Source organism: Mus caroli, chromosome 6 (genome assembly GCF_900094665.2).
Source record: "Mus caroli chromosome 6, CAROLI_EIJ_v1.1, whole genome shotgun sequence".
Classification (NCBI taxonomy): Eukaryota; Metazoa; Chordata; class Mammalia; order Rodentia; family Muridae; genus Mus; species Mus caroli.
The window spans coordinates 84,369,006-84,392,413 of record NC_034575.1 but is presented as its reverse complement, the minus strand read 5'-3'; the positions used below and the strand labels follow the sequence as shown (position 1 = coordinate 84,392,413).

Below are 23,408 nucleotides of genomic sequence, written 5' to 3'. Positions count from 1 at the left end.
TGCTCCTGCTCAGGTGGTGAAGAAAGTGAAGTCAATGCAGATGTTCCATACACCCGTCACCTCTGCCATGCAGGGGGACCGACTGGGCATCTGTGTTACCCAGTTTGACCCCAAGCTGTTGGAGCGTGGGCTGGTATGTGCACCCGAGTCTCTGCACACTGTTCACGCAGCCCTCATCTCTGTGGAGAAGATCCCTTACTTCCGAGGACCCCTGCAGACCAAGGCCAAGTTCCATATCACCGTTGGCCATGAGACAGTCATGGGTCGCACGCTGTTCTTCAGCCCTGCTCCTGACAACTTTGACTTGGAGCCCATGCTAGATTCCTTCGACCTTTCCCGAGAGTACCTCTTCCAAGAGCAGTACCTGTGCAAGGATTCCATGNCCACAGCCACAGAAGGTGATGGCGAGGCAGACCCCAAAGCCGGCCGTGCCCCAGGGGGCCACTGCCCCCGGCAGCAGTGGGCCCTGGTAGAGTTTGAGAAGCCAGTCACCTGCCCCCGACTCTGCTTGGTGATTGGCTCCAGACTAGATGCCGACATTCACACCAACACATGCCGGCTGGCCTTCCACGGTGTCTTGCTGCAAGGGCTGGAGGACAAGAACTACATAGAGAGCTTCCTGCCAGCACTGAGGGTTTACAAGCTGAAGCACAAGCATGGCCTTGTGGAGCGGGTAAGCACAGCCCTTGGGTTTTTTTCCTCTCCTTGCTCAGTACTAGGCCCACAGTCTGGGCTGGGACCAGAGTCAAATGTCCTCAGGTTTCAGAGTAGATAGTTAAGGCCAGGGTACAAAGCAGCCTGAGTCTTTCCCATCATGCCTTCATAGAGTTGGACTATAGCCAGATTCTCCAAGTTAGCAGACTAGCTTCTCCCAAGGCCTCCTGCCTTTGCTAGGCCCAGTGTTTCATGCCACTGGATCCTGCCAGGCCCAGACAAGGTTCTCATAACCAGTGGGGGATACCTGGGACAGTCCAGGTCCACTTCACCTACAGGGTAGGAAAGGGCTTGTGGGTTCAGAGATACAAAGAATAAGGAAAGAAAAACCAGAAAAGTCACTGGCCATCTGGGCACATTGGAGTCACTTTGACTGGACAAAGTTCTGAGATCCTGTCCTATCACTGGAATCTGCAAAATGTGGTATCTTTCCTGAACTGTTGGCACATCTTTTTGTTGAATGGCAGTCCAGACCTAGAATGAAGGGTTCCTCAATGTCCAGGCCTCACTGTCTCTTCTGCCTGGCCCTCTGACTTTACCATGGAGCTTAGTAGCTGTGTGTGGTCCCAAGATATAGCTGGGCTCCCACCAGATCAGTACAAAGACAGCTCCTCCTCCCCATCTTGGTGCAGCTGCTATTACAAGGCCTGACCCAGTGAAGTACAAACCTGGGACACACAGGCATACACTCCTAGGACTATCTTTTTCTAATTCACGGGTATTCNCTAAAGCTCTCTGCCTTCCCCACCTCTCCTCCTTCATCTAGACCCACAGCTCAGGACCTTGGCCTGGGTGAGTTCCATCTACCTCAGCACAGCAGAGATGCTTCTGCAGATGGGGTGATACAGTGGGCGTTACCATTCACCCAACTTGATTTATTAGCAGCATTATAGGGTGTAATTATTCTGTAGTAAAGTATCTATCGGAGAATAATGTCTTCTTGGTATGGCTCCAGGTCTAATTGTTCTCTCTCAGGCCTGTCACTTCCTTAGAGAACTGGGAGGCACTAGTGAGGAGCAAGAAAACACACTGTGAAGTGACCCAGGCCTCCCAAGAACAACAGAAAAGGTCTGGCAGCATCTATGTCCTACCACTAGTCTGAGGCAGTCCGGGACCACCAGCCTTTTCACACTTAGTCCAGAGAGTCATCAGACCATAGACCTGCAGTCACAGGGTTAGTCCCCACATTGGCAGCCCTGGGAGCCACAGACTTCTCCAGCCACCAGGAATGGCTATTTGGTCTTAATAAACACATCCATTTGAATGTAGACAATCTTGACCTCACAGCATGAAGTGAATCTAGAACATAGCAGAGTTCCCAAGTGAACAGAAAGGTNGTTCTGAAGGGTAGCTATGTTAGGCAAGTTCTCTAAGGAAATTGAATACAGAATAATAAGGAAGGACGGANGGAGGGAGAGAGGGAGGGAGGGAGGGACAGANACAGAGACAGAGAGAACACAAACAATGTATTGGATTGGCTTACAAGATTCAAGTCTGGAGAGTCCAACAGTGGTCATATTCATGCTGGAGAGCTACAAAACTTTGTAGCTGCTAGAAGCCTCAGTATTCAGGGGACCAATGATGTAGCCCCAACTCAAGGATGAAGGCCTGAAAGGTCTCTGTAAATAGGGAGTCCATGTTGAACAGCTGAAGAAACTGGAGTCGCCTGTCTACAGCAGAAGGGCATTGATAGACTCTCTGGCTCAAAAGAGTAGAGCTTGTACCCACAGGTGGTCTTTGCAAGGCAGAAAAGTATCCTGAACCCCCATCCTTGGCTGTGCTGGCTGACTCCAAACATTCCTAAGTGTGCCTCTGCCAAAGAAGTTTCTGGGTGGTCAGGTGATCTTACAGAGGTTAAATCTGATACCCCTAGGCAGATCTTTCCCCATGCCCTACTATACTGGATAGACTCAGTGCACTGGCCCTGTCTTAGGAACACTCGGTCAGCTCAGGCCCTTGAGGTGTTCTGAGTTGCTAGTAAAGCCAAGTCCTACTTTCATAGACATGTATGAGTGGATACTTCCCATCTGAGCATGGACTAAGCACCTTGGCCTTCTGTTTCTGCTACCTATAAAGGCATCCTCTTTGATAGTCAGCTTTGCTGAGTTTCTGTGTGTAATCTAGCCCTAGATATACAGAAGGTAGCCCAAGATCATCCTCACAGTAGAGGCTGAGAATGAAATAGTAGATCATCAAAATAGTGCTAAGCATTGTTCTGCAGGCAGTGCTTGGGACCCAGGAGATGCTAACTCTGGGAGCACATAGTCTCTTCTGTGCTCTCCTTGCTCTGTTGTGCAGGTCAGGTGCCTGAACATATGGGTGTTCCCGAGAGTGAGTGGTACCTGAGCCCAGCCTGAGCTCTTACTCCAATTCTAGTCATCTTAAATAAGCCTATTTTCTCCAGATNCTTTTTTTTTCCCAACTGGTACAATCAAATACATTTTAATTAACTTACCTTTGGTAAATGGCTTTCCTTGCTTAGTTAACAAATGAGCCACCCAGAAACTTTGGATCCAGCTCCATTCCCATTTTTAATTATTTTGTGTCTACAATGATGAAATACGCTATTTTAAATGTTCTTGTTTTTCTAATCATTGTTATTCTGCGAGTTAGCAATATTGTAATGTCAGGGTATGTTGAGCTAACACATAAATAATAACACACAAGGCTTTGCCAGTGGGGGCTCCATAAGATGATGTCCCATACCCTGCTGAACCTCCATGGCATGCCATTTAAAGCCCATTTTTGTCTTGTTTTTACATGAGAAGTCCACACTGCTAACCAAAATCGCTAGCACTTCAGAGGCAGGAGGATCTCTGTGAGTTCAAGACTAGCCTGGACTACATAGCAAGTTCCAGGCCAGCCAGGACTACATAGAAAATTTACAAAGTTTCAGTGAAGTGTGATTTTCCACTTAAGTATAAACTGCACATGAGTTCCTTCCAAAGAGGACAGGATGAAAAGTGAAAGGCTGAGAAAACTTGCAAACCTGTCTCAAAAGCAAAAATAAATAAATAAATAAATCTTCAGGGGAGTGTAGGGTGCGGTGGGCTATTGGCCATCAATGTTCCTGCAATTCCAAGTCCCTGAATGTCTTGGTCAGTCTCTGTCTTAAATGCTTTCTTGCCAGTAACACCCAGAAACAGTTGTGAACTGCACCTAAATATGGTTGTGCTCAAATAAAACATCCCATTAGTGAACACTAAAATTTGACTTTTACTTAGATCTCATGTATCACGCGATATTCTTTTTAAAAATGTTTTTCAGCTCATTAGACAGACAGCTATTCTTAACTCAGAAGCCATCTAAGAACAGGTCTAGGCAGAGTCTGACCCTCTGGCCAGTTTGCTGTTCCTGGTCATAGCTAAAGCTGACTTGTTCTGCTTGCTCCACAGCCCAGGAATTAAGCTATGGGATAGGGCCTTACAGAGGTAAAGGCCTCTGGAGCATCATTCAGGAGGAGGAGAAGGGGAGGTCTGAAGGGCTGGAAGCTCCCTGGAGATGCTCCACAGGCTGACCCATCTGGGCGATGACTAAAACATGGGTACAGGGGCATCGTGTAAAGGTGCACTGTTCAAATGGATAATATAAACCATGAGTTAGATTTTGATCAGAAAGAAAGAATGAGTGGAATGGAAGAGTTGGAAGAAGTGCTTATTCACAGAAGGAAAACTGGAGTGAACTTGATAAATCAACACAAATAAGAAAAACAAGAATAATGCTAAAAATGATGACAGAGATTGAGGGGACAAAATTAAGAAGTACTTACCATACTAAATAAATTCCAGCTACAAAGACAGACTAGGAGATTGGGTTAAAACACAAACTCCACTGATTCGCTGTGTCTAAGAAGCAAAAGTAAAGAATAAAAGATGTCAGGAGACTGAGCAGGAAGACCACAGGAGTGGACAGTCACCTTTAACAGATGTGGGGCAGTGGCAGAGATGTAACAAAGAGGTGGTAAGCAGCAACAGGCACAGTTACAGCCTGAACCAAGCACGTTAGAAGTAAAGCTCAAAAGGAATCTAGGGTGACAAGGCTATTGGTTTTCAGATGAAGTGCGCAACTTAGCTACATAGTAGTGTGGATTATAAAGGTCTGACAGAAACTATGAGTTACCAAACTATGAGTTACCAGTCAAAGCTGGGCAGAACCACTGGGCCCTGTCCTCAACAAGCTACTAATGCATCAGACTTACACAAGCTGATTTAAGCTAGGGGCCAGAAAAGTGGGTCTGCCTGTGGTCCAACAGGGGCGAAAGCCCATGGAGGGGGTGGGAAACTGCGAGGCGGGAAAGGAGGAACACAATTCCACCTGAGACGGAGAAAGCACAGAAGAGTGAGGGCCTTTGAGGGTTTCAGGTCCAGGAGCTGCTCTGTGACACAGAGGCCAACCAGTGCCTAACTCTGAGCTAGTGTAGAAGCTCTCAGCTGCTCTGCCACATCCTGTCATTCAAGGCCTCCTGACCTAGTCCATCTGGGTCACAAGAATCCATGGAGCCACATCTCTCCCCCATAGCAGCTTTGCTTCCCTTGCCATCCAACAAGAGGTGAGGCAGGTGTCCAGCAGCAACTGCACTCAGGACACCCTCTCTGTGTCTTCCAGCACCCACCTCCTCCCACCTACTGTGGTCCTCAACACCTGGCAGCTCACACAGCCCCACATAAATAATGATACATGGGAGAAAGGTCCTGCCAGCTCTTACTACATAATCTCTTTAGATCTAGAACCTTTATAGAACCAGGCAATGCTGTNCACAGCACTAAAGTGGGCCCCAGGGTGTGGCAAGGAGATAAACAAACATGGAAAGTGCTGGTGCTTTGCCAGTCACAAGGCGGCCCTTGTTAAGCCCTGTGCATCATGACCATAGTTCACATGAGCATTGTTCATGGCACACATCCCTGGGTCCAAGCTGAGTAATGACAAGAAACTGTCCCCACTACAGAGGGGAGAAGGTCAAACCAGGCATATTGGCTACTGCAGGTCTGGCCCCATGGCGCCAACCAAAAAGGCCTCAGGCTGAACTTCAGGAGCCTGAGGCATGGACCCAACCAAGTGTAAACATACAGACGCCACCAGGAGCACTGGCCAGCTTTGAAGTCTGACCAGCACTGCCTCAGGCTCCTGGCTCTACTTAGCTCTACTGCTGATGGTGTGTTAAGCCTGCTCAGGGCCCCAGGGAACCTACCACCTGCTTCTTTCTGAGCAGGGACAGCCCAGGTTGGGGGGTGCTATGCAGGTCAACTGTAACACCCTAACCCCTAGAGGGAGTTGCTTCCTGGCCATTCTGTCTGTCTTGCTGTTCTTGCCCATAGGCTCCCAGCCACAGATTGGAGGCTGTGGACCCCTTGAATAGAATTGTCCCAGGAGGCAGAGATTAAGAAGGTCCACTTTGACAGGTTGCTTTCTCATGTTCTAACCTGACCATAGCCCAGCATCTCTCCTGGTTTCTTCCAGGGTCAGAGTCTGATAGCTGGAGCCAGGCTTCACTGCTTTGGAGACTGCATTCATGTCCAGAGGAAGATGCAGGGTCTGTGGGTGGACACAGTAGAAAGCTAGCTTTGGAAGCTAGGACTAAGTTAAGGCACAGTCTAGCATAGCTGTGACATGTCACTCCTCAAACCCAACTCCCCTGTAAGAGTGCTCTACATGTAAGAAGGACCAAGCGGCTAGCATATGGCCAGTGCTCCATAAGATACGCACCCCCTTTTCTCTGTGGAGGGCAGCTGGCAGGGAGCTGTCACTTAGGACCTCTTTAGCCCCAGCAGTTGCCTTATTTACCCAGGGGGGACTCGGGTGATGGCTACACATATAGATCAGGTAAGGGATGTTCAGAGAGGAAGGAGGCCTCGCCTGAAGGAGGCCTGAGAGTCTGTGGTAGGTAGAGGTGTAGGGCAGCTGTCCCAGGTCAGTGACTGGCACCAGGCCTCAGGCTTGCGCCTCTGGAGTATGTTTGATGAGATGAGACCATTGCAGGTTAACTTACTTTCCCTAGGTTTACACAGAGCTTACAGAGAATTTGCGTGTTTCTCACAGTCTTCGATGCCAGGAACATTGTCTTATCCCTTGAAAAGCAGAAACCTGTGTCTTGTGTTACAGAAGCAGAGCCTGAGGTACAGCAGAGTGAATCAGCTTGCCCAGGTGCTACAGTGGTAAAGCAAGAATCAGCCCCATCCCACGGGTTAGCCCGGGGCCTCTGCCTTCTACCAGGCCGGGCATTTAGGGAGGAGGTACCAGGAGATGGTGTTTTCTGGTGATGTGCAAAGAGCACAGCATTATGGTTGTCATCCTCTGTGACTTTGGGTGAGCTGGAAGAGGTGTCACCTCAATAGCAGGGGGTTCCTTCCTTCCTCCTGTGATTAGAGGTCCCTATCTTCTCCCAGGATACTGTCCAGGAGGGAAGTAGAGACTAGGGTACCCTGTGACATGTGGGTCTTGCCCTCCTCCCTATTGATAAGTCTTAATTACTGCATCTGGGGTTTCTGGGTATGCTAGAAGATCACCTGCTCCACATGTCCCTCCATCCCCCACTTCAGCTTGACATTCACCAATACAGAGTCTGCTCTAATGGTCATTCTCCTATCAAGTCTTGGTGTTCTGGCCAGTATCAGTGTGCTAATCCTAACAATGAAAATACTGAAGTTTGGAGAAGTCCCCTGGCCCAGGCCATGATGCTATAAGAGACAGAGCCAGAACTCAAGCAACTAAAACCATTTCCATTCTGGGAACACAGAGCCCTCCCTCCTCACTAAAGTGGGGAGCCTAGCTCAGCTCTCTTCATAGTGACTTCCCTTTCTGCACNGTGAACTAGTCGAAGCTTCAGAACTTGGGCAATTCCCAAGCCTCATCCTGGGAACCAAGCCCTGGAAGAGAGACACGTGTAATGACATAATTATGTGCACCAGCAGCCAAGTCCCTGCTCAAAACCTGGGGACAATGGGGACTCTCCTGGCATGGCAACAAGAGTTGGACTTGGATGCACAGCTGTAACTGCTGAGGGAGCTTGGTCCTTCCAGCAACCACAGGCGGATAGATGAAGCAAATTACTCATGCAAGCAGTGAAAGTTCCCCACTTGAGCTATTGTGACCACTGGCCTGTGTTCACCATTGTCCCCAGGAACAGGGCCACCAGCAAACCCCACAGGCATTGACATCGGTGATTGATTCAGAATACAAGCCCTCCAACTGCTCTGGCAGGGCTCTCCTTGTAGTGTGCTGGTGTCTGCTCTCTGTAGTCTCCTCTCAGTGCAAGAGTCCGTGAGTTGTATTCCTGGGCTTCTTTGACATGTCTTATATCTGGGTCAAGTGCCACACCATGGTTAGCTAGACAGGGCAGCCTGCTAGGTACCAGGTCCTACCATATTACCAGCTCTACCTTCTCTCCCTGCCTCCTCCCTCTAGACCACTTTTGGGAAGTAGAGTCCCTGACTATAGGGACTATCTCCTCTCTGACAGGGTTTTCCCTGAGCTGGGGCAAGCAGGGTTGAGGCTGCTCAGCACCCCTGGGCTGGGCCTCCAGAACCACTGAGTCAGCCAGTTAGCATTAGCCCAGGGGAACCCAGACACCAGAGAAAGCCATGGTGGGCTCACTCACAGAAGTATCATTTCCCTTGCCCTTAGGTCTTAATGAGGACTAGCCAGAACAATTCCATTTGGCCTCTTCACAGCAAGAAGGGCACCCACCTGACAGGCTATGGTAAAATGGGCTTGATGGCCTCCTCTATTCCCCAGCACTGTCCCCAGGAGTAGCCACACTCATAATACCACCCTAGGTCACCCTCAATCTCCTAGGTAGATCTGACACAGTGCAATAGCCATTCACTCTGTTATAAGTGGTAGTAGGAGCTGTAAGCAGACAGCCACCACTATTGAGGGAATGCACAGGGACCTGGAGGCTATAGTCCATCCCCACCCTCCCAGGGCCTAACCTACACTTGGAAATGAAGACAGCGCAGGTTCATGGAGGACATAGTGAATATACTTGGTGCTAGTATATCTTCTGGCCAAGGCATACAACAAGAAAGTAGAAGTGACAGAGATACTTCCTTTAGATTTTAAGACCTTTTAGCTGCCATTCTTGCCATAGCAGAACAAAGGACAGCCAGCAAGATGGAGCCCTGTAACCTCTCCTTAGAAGGTCACAAAAAGCCCACTAACTCCGTACCTTAACCTGGATATTTAAACAATATTGTGGTGCTGAGCACTCACCTTTAATTCCAGCACTCAAGAGGGTCTCTGAGTTTGAGGCCAGCCTATTATTCTATATAGTGAGCTCCGGGACAGCCAGGGGTACATGAAAAACCCTGTCTAAAAAACAAAACACCCTAAGGGGATAGAAATTCCAAAGGANGTCGAAGACCAACAGTATCAACTAACATGGACCCTTGGGGCTCTAAGAGACTGAACCACCAACCAAAGAACCTTCATGGGCTGAACTTAGGCCTCCCCGCACATATGTAGCAGATGTGCGGCTTGATCTTCATGTTGGTCCCAAACAACTGGAGCATCCTAAAAGCTGTTGTCTGCATGTGGGATGATATATTCTTCTAGCTGGGCTGCCTTGTCTAGCCTGAGTGGGAGGGGATGTGCCTAGCCTAACAGAGACTTGAAATGCCAGGGTGTCCCCCCTGCTCAGAGGAGAAGGGGANGGGAGATGAGGAAATATTGTGGAGGTGGGCAATGAGTGGGATGTAAAATGAATAAGTAAAAAATAAAAATAATGAAAAAATATGGTAATGTCGGTCTGTAAACAGGACTTCATACATGCCAGCAGCCCTACAGTACTGACTGCCCACCACTGGTCAGCCAGGAGAGAACATAACAAATATGGAGCCCTAGGCCTTCACTCTCCTCCTTGTTTAGGTATCACTAAAACTAATTTCAGGGACTCCTCTGGCAAGAAAGTGATGAAGCTCTTTGACATTCTCCTGATGTTAACAGAATTACCCTGCTCTTTGCCAAGAACCTGGTTTAGGAAAAGAGGGAAGCCCCAATGTCTTTGTGGCATTGAGGGGAGAGTATCAACAGGAGATAAAGCCACGAGCCATGTGAGTGTTCAGTTGGAGTGGCCAATGGCCACTCTGTCAGATTATGCCTGGGGTGACAGGGAGGTTTAGGAGTGCCCAGACATTGGGTTAGAATAGACATTTTCAGATTAACAGGCATGAGCGCGTGCATGTGTGTGTGTGTGTGTGTGTGTGTGTGTGTGTGTGTGTTGATTTTTAATCTGTAGATCCAAGGAAATCTGGGTGGGGGCTGGTAGTGCGGTCCACCTGGATCTTAAGGTGGGGTAGCAAAAACTACATGCTACAACATTTTCTAGCCAAAAGATGGGAACAGAGGGTAGGAAGGAGTCTTCTGAAGGTGTATGCTACTGTATAGCAGGCCTGCCAGCCAGCTCTATGTCAGGAAGCCAGGCCTGTAAGCTCACTGGACAGCTAGCTCTGGCCACCAAGCTGCAGGGTTGGGTAGGCAGNATCTAAATTGGAATTTGCCCTACTATCTTCTAAAGAGGAAACAAAACAAAACCACATTGCCCAGTGCTAGCATTTGGCCCTTTCGTAGACAAGTCCTGTCTTCCCTAGACTTATGACACGAATGATAAAGTTTGTCTCCAAGAAGCAAAGAGCTACTTAGCTTCCCACCCTTTCTTTCCCCCTCAGTTCTATGCATGGGTGACTGTTCTTCCCCCATTCCCTCTAAACATGTACTTACCAAGCTCTGTGAGNTGTGGCATATAAAAAAGAACCCCTTTCCCTGAGGGACATTTAATCCTCTAGAGGATTAAGTGGACAAACTATATTGGATTTTAAGACAGAGTAGCCAAGCTCAGAATAGAGGTTCCACTTCAACCCTGGAAGTAGGGAAGGCTACCTGAAACAAGATTCAGCGTGAAACCAGGGTGAGTAGGGAGGACTCCCCCAGTGGACAGAGGATGCAGGTGAGAGGCATGGCAGAGGGGCCTGGAGGCTGTAGAGTGACAGATTTCAAAGCTTCCTCTAATGGTGGTGAAGGCCTCACAGGTCTGTGTTTAATTGCAGTGTGGTGTGTGTGTGTGTGTGTGTGTGTGTGTGTGATTGTGTAGCAGGTATGTGATATTGAGGGTGGTAAACATGAAAGACCCCAGGTGAGTGGCATAGGCTGTGAGCAGTGCTGTGGAGGGCTGGGAAATGGCCCTGCTCTGATTTAAGTATTGAACAAGGGGATAAGGATGACATAAGGTCCAGTTATAACCTGAGAACACACAGACAAAGGGAAGGCCACAGGATCACAGAGGCCTGAGATCCCATCCAGGCCTGTTCTGGCTAGTCATGCATCCCCACAGATGCCAGCTAGGTGTGTGCCTTGATGTCGCACTAGAGGTGCTTGGGAATAATGCAGGTCTTTGTGGGAAGAGTAAGTAGGATGAATTTGGTTTTGGTTTGGCACTGGTAATGAGCTTTTTTTTTTTTTTTTAAAGACAGAGTCTTACTAGTAGTATATAGCCTGGGCTGACCATGAATTTTCTAAGTATCCCAGATTCTCTTGAACACATTGATTAGCCTCCTGCCTTGACATTCTGAAGACCTGGAATCATAGGCATGTGCCACCAAGTCCTACTGGTAATGTTAAGAACTCAGANCTTACTTTGGTCTGAGGACCTCCTTTCTCATTCTTGGACATAGTGATGCTGGAGGGAATCTGAGTCTCAGGTGCATCTGTCCCCAGTGAGCCTCGGTACCATGGCAGNACTCTAGCCACTACTTCAGTATAGANGGAGCTACATTAGGCTTTACAAAGGGCCTGGCAGGCCTGGGCTGGATCACTGTGTACTGCTCCTCAAATCTGACTCCCCTTAGGTAGGATGAAGTCCTTGAAGGTGAGGAGGGAGCAGAGGAGATATGATAGACAGCCCATGGCAACAAAGACTGATCATGACTTGAACACTTTCAGTCATGAGATCATGGTTGGACTGCTCAAGCTGGACCCATTAGGCCAGTTAAGCTAAATATGCAGGCCATGGCAGGCTGGGCTAGAGAGGTGAACAGTAAATGGATCCTGCACTGTTGATCAGGGAGCCCTGCTCTGCACAGTGATCCTAACATGGTTGTGGGAATGGGCCTCTATGAAGCAACAGACTCTACTGTATACCATTTGTAATTGGGGTATATAAATCAGTGGAACTTCAGGGTGCCAGTGAGGACAAGGCTGGTGATGCTGTCTCAGAGACCCAAGTAGACATACCCACTCTCCAAGAGCAGGGACTGCCCTGGGAGAATGTGCTTGAGCCATCTCAGAGGGGAAGGTGGAGTTGCTGTATTGGAAAGAGGCTTATGGGTTACAGAGGGCTGCACAAGTGGAGATTGTAATTCTTATCATTGTTTGTATCCAACTCATCAATCACCAGGAGAGAAGGTTTGTGTTGCCTTTTATCTACTGCTATGAATCAAGGAGAATAAGATATGTTTTCCAGAAGGGTTTTAGGGTAAATGAAACAGTTTCTACTTTTCAAAACAATCCATCCAGGCATCTTTATTAGCAGTGAGATTTTCTGCACCTTAGCAGGAGATAGCTCAATGGCCCAGGGTATGCACCTCAGAAGGGGACAACCATTAAAAGTGTCTGGAAGGAAATGTCCTCTATGTGTGGCTATCAAGAAAGAATATGTTTGCCTTTTAAGAGTGAAAGGCCAATAATTCTCTATTTTAACTTTCTAACTTTAATTTTGAACAGGTAATTTCATTTCAAAGACCAGAACATAGGAAAGATATACAGTGAAAAATTCTCTAGGTTCTCCATGCCCTTCCCCTGAGGCAGCAGCTTCTCCTAATTCCATGTACCATACTGCACACAGTTCTGCTGATGCCTATCCAATGCCCCATGTCCTTCATACCTATCCTTCTCTGGGGTCACAGGGTGGCCAACAGGAGCCATGCACAGTTTTTTCTATGCTCAGGCTGGGACTTTGGGTTGTTCTGCCTTTGCTTCTAGGCACTACTAATGAGGAGCACCTTGACAGGCATATCTAAAGGGCAGTTTTCTAGAAGCAGCGTGCATGGATGAAAGGTCTATGAGTGCATTTTCCATAGCAGTTGGCAAAATGANGAGTACTTTTTATAATAGGGTCTGACTTAGTGACCAAGTGCAGCATCTGCAGAGTGGGCTGGTGAGGGCAAAAACCAGTCAGGTAGAGGATGGGATGTCACTCCCAGCTGTGATGAAGCTCTTGTTGACAAGACCCTGACAGGCTAGCTACATCTGTAGCTAGCCAGGCTGGGTTCCAGGAACATGCATGGGAGAAAAGAGTTTGTGGTAGAATCCATTCAGGTTGCCCCCAGCCAACAACTTCACTCACATGTGCCCCACATGTACCCACAAAGAGGTAAAGGGACAGCCACAGTCCCAGCAGGGATGTGACCTTGAAGAAATACACCTGGCAAGTCAGCAGGGGCCAGGGACCATAAGGAAACCTAGCTGGAGACTGACTGACATTGGGCATCATAGAGGGCAGATTGCTGGCTAAGAAAGAGTAGTTGGTACAACACAGTGAGCAGAGAGGAGCTTCAACCAAGGCATGTGGGTAAGACAGGATGGTAAGGCAGGGCTGCTCCTTAGAGTCTCCCCTATGGAAAAGGCCGAGACAGGTGAGAGAATAGCTGATATAGGGAATATGACCCAAGGCCACCTCTGCTCCACGGGCTCTCTGACCCTGGCACACTTGTATGTTGGCTTTAGTATGGGGCCCATGAGGTTGCCATGAATGTTGACCCTTCTTAGTGCCCGTGTTAACAGAGTATGGTGAATGTGTGATCTTTCAGGCCTTCTTCCTACTCTGTATACATCATTATGTATGAGGTGGGCACATCAGTTCTCAGCATGCACTACTAATGCCTCCTCTCCTGTGTGGGGACAGGTAATGGATGACTACAGCGTGATTGGACGTTCCCTGTTCAAAAAGGAGACCAACATCCAACTCTTTGTGGGGCTTAAGGTGCAGCTGTCCACAGGGGAACAGGGTATCATCGACAGTGCCTTCGGCCAAAGTGGCAAGTTCAAGATCCACATCCCTGGTGAGTGCAGCTGCATCCCTGCAGAGTGTGGGAGAGATGGAGGGCCTGACANCATTGCTAACTTTGACTTCTGGCTAAGAAGCAAGCATGGGTCCTGATCGGGGACTAGACGGGAACAAGGTCAGGGTTGAATTTTATACCACTGTTTAATATTTGGAACACACCCTAAGCTTCCTTATGAAGTAAGTATTGATCTTACAGAGGAGAAAGGGAAAGGAAAGCCTGCCAGGGCTGGCATAGCACTATGATGCCCAGTAAATTCAAGCTAATTGCAGAGACTATCAGGCTCAGGGCCATGTGCATGGCTGGGTCAGGGTGTGCACCTGCTTCTGAAAGTTTAGCCTGTGTTTTTTTCATGTAGTCATCCCTTAGGTCATGTGTGTGTCTGTACCAACTGCATTTTTTTGAAGCTGACTGTATATCAGGCCAATGCTTGGTACTAGAGGTGTGCAGATTGTCATGGGAGATGACAGATAGTGAGCTGTGGATATTTATTATATGCCCCCAGGCATTGCAAGACAAGTGCACAGACCTGAGCTGGTATATACAAGATGTATGAAGATGTATGAGATGTATCAGATGTATGAAGTCTTGAGGTGGAAATTAGCTGGAGGGATGGCCATCCGAGGTAGGGATGCGCTGGTGTGGGAGTGATGACAGTGTGAGGTAGGCATATGCTGAGTATTTGAGGGCTGCAAGTCCCAGGGTACTGAGTGCCAGAGGTTGGATGGAGGCAGGATCATGCACGGGTGTGTGAGGGCTGCATGTTTGATTTGACATGCTGAGTATGAAAGAGCTGGGGGTCATTGGTGGGAGTATTCTTGGGGGATGGACAGATAATGCACTTGGGGTAATGGGCAGGTTGCAGGTAGGACTTGTGCATAGCTTCTTATGCCACAGGAAGGACTGAAGGGTCTGTCTGTAGTAGTGCATGATGATCCCCAATCTTTGGTAATTTTCAATTGAGCAAAGTTGAAATATTTATAGGGAACCATATATGATATCACACAGACTCATATAGTCCTCTCGGGGTCCAGAACCCTGTGTTGGAAAAAAAGGTTGGGTGTGAAGGGAGGCTTAGATGAGGTGAGCAAGGTCATCATCACCTTGGTTTGTAATTTTTGGCTAAGTCATCATCCCTGACTCAGTCCCAGGAATAANGCTCCTTTGCTACTCCTCCGGTAAGGCTAGGGAACGCACAAAGCCACAGATAATATTGCCCTCTCACAAAGGAAGGCAGTAGTCACCAGAGACCCTCTCCATCATCTCTGTTGCAAGGAAGCAGCAGGTATGCCTGCAGCAGAGGCAAGGACCACTCATTGTCCTGTATAGTCAGCTGCATACCAGCTGGGCACACAGCTCAACTGGAACACAGTGTCTGCACTCAAAGAATTCACAGCCAGTTCTGCATCTTCTNTGCAGTGCTTTTGAGTCTCCACTGTGACATCCCTGTGCCAGGCCCTAGGACTAACAATGTGAACACAGTTGAGATGACTCCATGTCAGTGGAGCTTACAGTGTCATCTGTACCACAGGAGTTCCACAATATCACTCTTGAACTGTTCACAACTCTGGAAGTCTGGAGGCTGGAAACCCAAGATCAGAGAGTGAGCAAGGCTAGCTCTCTTTGGTTTACAAATGTCCTTTCTCTCTGTGTCCTCTGGTAGCCAACTCTATGTGTATCTATCTTAATCTCTGTCTCTCTGTCTCTCTCTCTCTCTGTCTGTCTCTCTCTCTCTGTCTGTCTCTCTCTGTCTGTGTGTGTGTGTGTGTGTGTGTGTGTAGGGGCACTTGGTCAGGTATGAAGATAGACCATGCATAGGCATTCTCAATGTTTGCATGTCATTAGCCATGCTAAGGCTGGGCGGGAAGATGTATGGTGTTGTGTCATCTCACAGCAAAGCCCCTCACTGAGTGTAGGGTTTGGAAGATTTCCCCAAAAGGTGTTATGGCTCCCAAGATTGTGCCCAGAACACACACGAGCCAGTGTGCATCCTGTCATGCACGGTGCCCATGAGTGGTAGCAAGAAGAATGGTTGAGTAGATAGAGTCGGAGCCTGAAACCAGTTACTATGGGCAGGAGCCAAGTTCATGCTTACCGGTGGGTCCCGGGTCATTAGTGAGCCACGGGAGTGTGTGTAGAGGATGCCTGTGGAAGTCAGAGCCAAAGCCTGGGCCAGCAGTATGAGGCAGAGCTTGACCTGAAATGCCCNCCCCCCTTGTGCTCATAGAGCTAAGCAAAGAGGGAGGATCTGCTCTCTCAAACCTTTCTGTACACACCCCTGTGTTCCAGCTGTGGCCTGTGTCTTAGTGACACCTGAACCCAGTGTGCTGGTTTTAGCTCCTCCCAGGAGCAATCTGGTATAGAAGACTATAGAACTAGCTTCTTAGGGAAGCACTGGGGGAAGGGGTGATGGGAGAGAGAGCATTTGACCCTCCTCTTTTGACCCTCCGCCTCCAGAGGAGTGGGAAGAAAAGTTCCCCAGACAACAGAAGGAAGAAAATCATCCAGGATGGAAGGAACAGAGAGTGCTAAGTTGTCACAGACTGGACAGAGTGTAACACAATTTGAGATTCTTAAATAATAACAGTGTAATGGGCATTGAACATTGTGCTGTGTGGGACATTGTTCTAAGTGCTTTATGTGGTGCAGCCGTTTACTTTGGTGTGTCCAAAATGCTAGTCTGGGAACAGTGTTTAAGCAACTGTACTTCTCCCCCCAACAAGGTCTTACAGGACTGTTGCTCCCTGGTGCTCGCCCTCTGTACCAGCAGAGGCTTGTCCTTGAATGGTGAGAAGAAGTAAGGACTTTACTCCTGGAGGCCTTGAACTTGTACCTGTCCTAACTTTGGGTCCTTCTGCTGTGGGCTTGGACTGTGTACTGAGGGTGCTTTCCAATATCCCCAGCCTCTTCTCCCTGCACAGTGCTGAGCCGTGGCCTTCCACCTGATATCTCAGGGTACATTCAAAAATAGGTTTCCCTGTGCAGAGCTCTGTACTCAGCATGTTAGNACAGACACTAGACTTACTGAGAGCCTCTGTGGTTCCATTATTGACCTGGAGGGTGGTAGTAGCACACACCTTTAACCCAGCACTCAGAAGGCAGAGGCAGGTGAATCTCTGTGAGCTAGAGGACAGCCTGGTGAGAGTTCCAGGATAGCCAGGGCTACACAGATAAGCCTGTCTCAAACAAACAAAAAATAGCTATTGACCAGGAGGGGTGTTACTAGCCCAGAGGCAACCTCTGCCAGGTCACATGCCAGGAGTGCAGAAGAGGTCTGGAAGGGANGGAAGAACATATGCCATGTCAATCATTGCTGGCACTGGGCACCAGCTTCTGCCCAAGAGGTGTTGCAGAGATCAGTTTTCCATCGTGTGCAGCCTTTGTGGGAAGCTCTCAGGGAGGCGGTCACTCACTGCAGATCTGACAATAAAACAATGTTCCCATCATGGAGGCTAGACAGGTGCTGTGCCCTCCCTGCTGAAGCAGAGTTATCACCATGATGTCTATAGGACAGTGACAAATAGTCAATATATGGCATGTTGGCAATAGCTGATGCACCTATAAATGTCATCTTCATCATTTCTGGGGTTCCTTCCTGGTGAGGTACCTGAGAAAGCCAAAAGGTGAATGGTCACAGCAGCAGCAGTCCCCAGGCTGAGTGAGCCTTTACCCACAACTCTCAGAGTCTGTGAGTGTGACAAAGTAAACAGTCCGGGTCAAATGCCTTACCAAGTTACATGGCTGAAAAGGGACTTCATTGGGCCCAGTGTGTCTGCCTGCAGAGCCCATTTTGGTGCTGAGAACTGGGCTGCAATGGGAGATGACACTTAGTCTGGGAACCAAGTGGCTGGGGTGTGTAAGGACGTAGTGCCTGCCATGTAGGCTCCAGATTCACCACATTCTTGCCATCATCCTCCAGCTGAATTTAGATTGACCCCTGGTCTACTACAGGTGTCCCTAGAGAGCACCTGTGACCTAAAGAAGATCCACTCTGAACTGAACTTGGTTACCACTGCCCAACAATGAGTTAGTCAGGTCCTCGGGCTTCAGTGGGTCCAGACCAAGGGGCCATGATGTTCTTGTGAGGTTTAGAGGACAGAAGAACGCTATATGACTGTGGCAGAGAGCTCTTCCATCCTTGGCACGGCTGCCTGCAGCACAGGCCGCTGCTCCAACCCCAGATTCTCCACCGAGGATCCACCCACTCAGTCCCCCATCTGTCTGCGTAAGATGTGTAAGGAACCAGGACCCAGGTGTCCTGGTCTTGAATCTGACTTCACTGGACTTACAGATTANGTTAGCCTGAAAAGCAGGGCAGTTGTTCATAGTCTCCTCATCTCAGGTTTTTAGGCTTGGTTGNATGGTGGGTGGGTTTGGGTTTGGTTTTATTAAGACTTCCTCTCTCATCTGTAACTCCGTAGGCCAGCAAGCCCCCAGCTCTTTCACCAGTGCTGGGACTGCAAGCACAGAAAGCCACCATAGTAGATTTTTTACATTGTCCTGGAGGTTGATCTCAGGTCCTCATGTATGCAGTGAGCACTTCACCAGCTTGCTATCTCCTCAGCCTTCCTCCTGGCACTTCTCACATACAAGTTTGAGGAGGAGAGGACACTGAAGTGTCCGAAGACTGTAGTATCTCAATGTGAGTGCCACCTCATCAGAATACACAGGTGGGATTGGAAGGCCAGCCCCTCCACCTGTTGAAATTTCAATGACTGGTTCCCTTGGGAAATGTGATATGCCACATTGCCAACAACCCTGATACCTTTGTCTGACCCAGCAGAGTTTGCAAGAGGTCATCCTGAATCTGGCATCTGTGAAACAGGGAAGTTCCTGTGAGAGCTCAGGATAGATTGACTGTGTGGCACCCAGGGGCCTTACCAGTGAGCTCATTGGCCTCTGCCTGGCCTCTTCCCATCTCAGCAGGGGGAGTGACTTCTCTCACAGGGGCTAGGGCTTGTCCTGTGTCTGTCTCCAAGTGGGAAAATAGGAAAGAAAACAATTTCTCTACCTGCAACCTAAAAGCAATAGCTCAGTGTGTGTCTGCTGTGAGCCAGCTCGGGCAGGAGGAGCTCTCTGTTCCCACTATCCTCGCTTAGCTTGCTTTCTCTATCATCTTACTTCAGAAGAGGTTGCTCTACATGCTCGCAGCTCTAGCTCACACCCCACACGAACACCTACACTCCTCTCCACACAGTGTTGGGTGCTATGAATTTTCATGGCAGCCCTCCCTGGTGGAGTGCAGCAGTAGACAGCCACCTGAGCTGAGGCTGGACCTGGAGACCCAGGGCTCCATACATGCTCAGTGTTTCCAGCACCTGAGAGATAACAGCAGTGGTGGAGCACCTTTCTAAGCTTTCTGTAATATGAACTGTTTGCTTAGAATTGGCTCTTAGAAGTTAAATTGTTCTAATTTTCACTAGGAAAGCACATGTTTAGAAGTTTCCTGCCAGCTTCTACATTGAGTCACCTCACCTCCNGCTCCTTCCAGCCACGTAGATGGAGTGGATTTCAGCTTTCCTATCCTACGCAGTCATCCTCTGTAGTCAGGGCGCGAGCGTGTGTGTGTGTGTGTGTGTGTGTGTGTGTGTGTGTGTGTGTGTNTAATACAGAGGCTGTAGTTTCCAACCTGAACCAAGCCAACTGCACAGTTCCCACTTCTAGACTTAACCTTGGGCTGACCTTTCCTTATTCTAACCATATACCATATAGCATAAGCACATTACCTTAGTAACCCACACATGCTTGGGGTACTGCTGCCCATATGGCCCTTAGTCCTCCATAGCACCTGCACCTGTGATCCTAAAGCCTTGTGCTCTGCCCTGAACCCAGAGCCAGGTCCTGTGATGGCAGTTCTGCCACTCCACGAATCCTTGAGCTTTCGGAAGTTGTTGCTCAGGGCAGTGACAGAAGGGCTTCTCAAAGGTATAATCCTGTCTTAGGCAGCCTAGGAGCCACCAGGCACCCTGCTGGGCTTTCCTACCTGCCCTGGCCAGATCTTATTTCTAGCGGCTGTTCTCCCCCAAGGGTGCCTGGCAGAGGAGGCCAGTGTCACAGTATGATGGGTNCTAATGGTAGATGAACCTGGTAACTAACTGCCTGTGGAGACCTAAAAGCTTCTGCTGAGAACATAAGACTGACTGAGATGCCAATTCATCCAAAGTGCTGGCTTTCTCCAAACATCCTTACAAGGGGCCCCCAGCCAACTTGGGGAGACAGCTGGGTCTCACCCATGATACCCAAAATGAAACAACGCTCCAGAGCAGCAGTTCATTCCACTGGGTTCTGCCCCACAGCTAGCTGCCAACTCCTACAGGGAGGCAGGAAAATAGCTCACTGGGAAAAGAGAGCTGAACAAGGGTGAGGGGTGAAAGTTGAGGTTTCAGAAAATCCTATAAAAATGAAAACAAACCATCCATCTTTCTCCCGGCGTCTTACCCCGACGGTGCCCTTTCTGGATCTTGCCCTGAAGTCTATAGAGACAACAACTCTGAAATCTGACCCAGCCCCCATAAGCTGCTGCCACCCCAGCCTAAGGCTGCCCTAGACAGAGTCAACCTGGTACCCTGAACAGGGATCACTTTGGGGTGTCTTCTCCCCCTAAATGAATAGTCTCCCCCAGCTTTGGCCATTGAGGCATTTCAAAGCAATTGTAAAAATTATATGAACCCCATCGAAGAACTGTTACAACAATGTTTATTCCCAGCATTTGAAACAAGGACAATGATATTATAAATAATTGTAGATGATGAAGATAGGCAAGAAAAAATAACATAATTAAAAGAATTTTACAAGACGGCCCGTTCACAAAGATGGATGGAGTAACACAATACGATGAAAATATCTGCAATTAACATAAACCGGCGCAGTGGACAGAAACCAGCTGCTGGTCAACCTTCCCACAATGTCCCGTCATCCACATGGGCAGTGCTGGGGCTTCTCACAGTGGTCATCATGGCTCTGGGGCTCCAGGAAGAGGCAGTCTGAGGGTTCTTTACTGGCAGCAGTTGGAGGCCTGGAATCCAGGACCTCTTTAATAGAATTTTCACAAACCAAGGAAAACCCAGGATTCAGAAAGTCACAGGACTTGCCACAGAACTTCCCTCAGGAACCCCTCCCTAGCCCAGGATGACATTAACTCCTCCAAGTTCCCCATCGTAGCACACACCAAGCCCTCCCATAACTAAACTTCCTACAGCTTCTCCCAGGGACTGTGTCCCCTCCCTACACTGCCCCACCTCAGGATTGGCACATGCTAGGTGCTTCGTTACTCTGGGTTGGTCAACAGATTGATAGCCTCAGGCCATTTGTGTGGTGTAGGGAGCAGAGTGAGGTGGCTGTGCTTATGCAGTTAGAAAGTAAGCAGAGTACAGTCTGGCTGGACACAAGTGCTTTGGATGCCTGGTGTCTGCTACTGGACCCACATCCTTACCTCCTGTCTGGGCAGGGACAGCCCAGAAGCAGCAGGTCACTTTATGCCTCCTGTATGTCTGTCTCCTCTTCATCATGATTTGATTTTTCTAAAATAATAATAATAACAACAACAACAACTTGTTTTCATTGAAAAACGTATGCCAGACAGTACAGAGCTAGATAGTCCTGTTGCCAACAAATTAGGGAGATGGGACTTTGTTTGGATCTCTCCACAGCCTCACCTAGATGGTCCCTGCCTGTAGTCCTAGCATTTAGGGGGCAGAGCCAAGGGTTTGATGCCAGCCAGAGCTATATGGAGAAACCCTGGTTTGGAGGGGGTTACTTTGGTTTTTATGCATATTTTTGTATTGTTTTGCTTTGCTTTGTTTTATTTTTTTTAAGGAAGTATAGATAAAGCTGAAGTTGAGCCCTCCTTGGAGGTGAATGTCACTCTCTTTAACTGGCCTTGTGCTCCAGTGGATCATCTCTCCCTGTTTGATGACTCTGTTAGTCCACAAGCTAAGTATCCCTTATCCAAATACCTAAGACCAAATGTCCTAAATTTTTCAGATTTTAGAGTATTTAGAGAAATCACTAGCTAAGCATCCCTAATGCAGAATCAAAAATGCCCTAAAATCTGAGACTTTTTGAGCAACACATAGGCACTCAAAGAATTTGAGCTTGGAAGCTCCTGGGTTTTGCCTATGTCGTTTTTTAATTTTATGGACATGGCTATAGGTTGTTTCTGTTCCGAGGCTCCCTGTCCTATAGCAGCTTACCCTGTCTAACCACAGTATCTCATGATTTGAATAACATTTAACCACCTGTCACCTGTCTGAGGTTTCCAGGGCATCCCACTTCTCCACTCCACAGAGATACATGAGCAGCTCTGGGTAGATGCTAACAGCAGAGCTGTTCCAGTATCACAGGTGACAGAGGCCTGCCTGCACGCAGTTTGCATACCTGCCATCCCCAGCAGTGTGCTCTCTCATTGGCCATTTCTTGCCAGTTCCAGATGCAGAAGGTGGTTTTCAGAGCTGCTGTGCTCTCCTGGTTTCTCAGATGTATCACGTTGGACTTCTCTGAGNAGAGTGGCCTTGGGTTTTCCGGTGGACTTGTGCCCTGGGGGTGTCAAGAAGCCTTTGTTTTTAGTTAGAAATCAGGCTCTTGTGTGTGCCACCTGATTTCCTGCTAGCTTTGACTTACTGTCAGTAACTGAGAATCAAAAAACCTNGGCTTCGTGGGAGTTAACCAAGCAAAAGTGCTTTGGCTGCAGTTCATGTGAAGGGGGAAGTGATGTTCTAGAGGTGAAGGATCGGGTGGCAGGAATTCTTCTAAAGCAGGCGGCCCTGGTTCAAGAAACAAGCCCAGCCTGGAGCTGGGTGGGGTTCCTCAGACAAGTAGCTGTGCAAAGGCCCCAGACAAGACCCAAGGTAGTAGGATAATACGAGGCAGAGGCTGTGGGGAGGAAGGAGAGGGATGCAGTGGGGGAGCACAGTGTGGAGAACCAGTGAGTGGTGTGGAGAACTGAGGGGGAGGTAGCGGGCCTGGAAGCCAGGAGAGGGCTCAACACATGTACTTATGTGAAGCCACTTTCTTGGTGGCTTCAAGCAAAGCTCTAGGTCTCTTTAAAACTGGAGTCAATTCAGCTACCTCCTATTGCTCTGAACAATAACGTCTGTAGTCTCTACCTGCCCAAAGCCCTCCAAGACTCCAAAAAAGTCATCTATGGCTGCCTTCAGACTCTTGGGCCTACTGGCGAATGGGCTGAGGCAGCCTCCCTACCTAAAGCTGGGCACAGAGGCAGGTGGAGGAGGAGAACAGAGCAGAGGGCTCCAGGCACTGGACTTCTTCAGTCATGTCTTCGTGCATCCCACCTGTGTGTGCCGTCCTCTGACAAGAGGGAGGTGAGGGAGAGGCCAGCTTCCTGACGGGGCAGTTGTGAGACATTCATAAAACTTTTATTGGACTTGCCACCCTTCCAGATAAATATTTTTCAATTTTATGAGCTCGTTTTAGGGCCTAGGCTTAATCCTGGCTTTGTAGCTGCCTTAAAAAAAAATTAAATATTGTTTTGGCAAAAGGAGCCCCTCCCCCATGCCGCCAAAGGCTGCTCATAAATCCCTGTGCTCAACTCTTGCCCCTGCCCTCTTCACCCGGCTCTCTTCCCTCCCACACCTTGTCCTAGAACAAGATGGGATCCAGTGTATGGCCACAAAAGAAAGTCCA

General features: G+C 48.7%; 1 protein-coding gene and 1 long non-coding RNA gene across 3 annotated transcripts in view; one reads left to right on the top strand and one right to left on the bottom strand.

The window, feature by feature from the left end:
- Eefsec (eukaryotic elongation factor, selenocysteine-tRNA specific) overlaps positions 1-23,408 on the top strand; it is a 191,882-nt gene that overhangs the window by 153,778 nt on the left and 14,696 nt on the right. The window contains exons 5-7 of one of the 2 annotated variants that reach the window (XM_021165245.2): positions 14-673; positions 13,607-13,763; positions 14,272-14,391. In XM_021165245.2, the coding sequence (XP_021020904.1) occupies positions 14-673; positions 13,607-13,763; positions 14,272-14,391 (937 nt within the window). The remainder of the gene's footprint in view (positions 1-13; positions 674-13,606; positions 13,764-14,271; positions 14,392-23,408) is intronic. The other variant, XM_021165246.1, reaches the window with a different exon arrangement.
- Positions 20,449-22,195, bottom strand: LOC110296545. The gene is made up of 3 exons (XR_002378188.2): positions 22,143-22,195; positions 21,199-21,286; positions 20,449-20,797 (listed from the first exon to the last, which is right to left on the bottom strand). It is a non-coding gene; the product is annotated as an uncharacterized LOC110296545 (long non-coding RNA).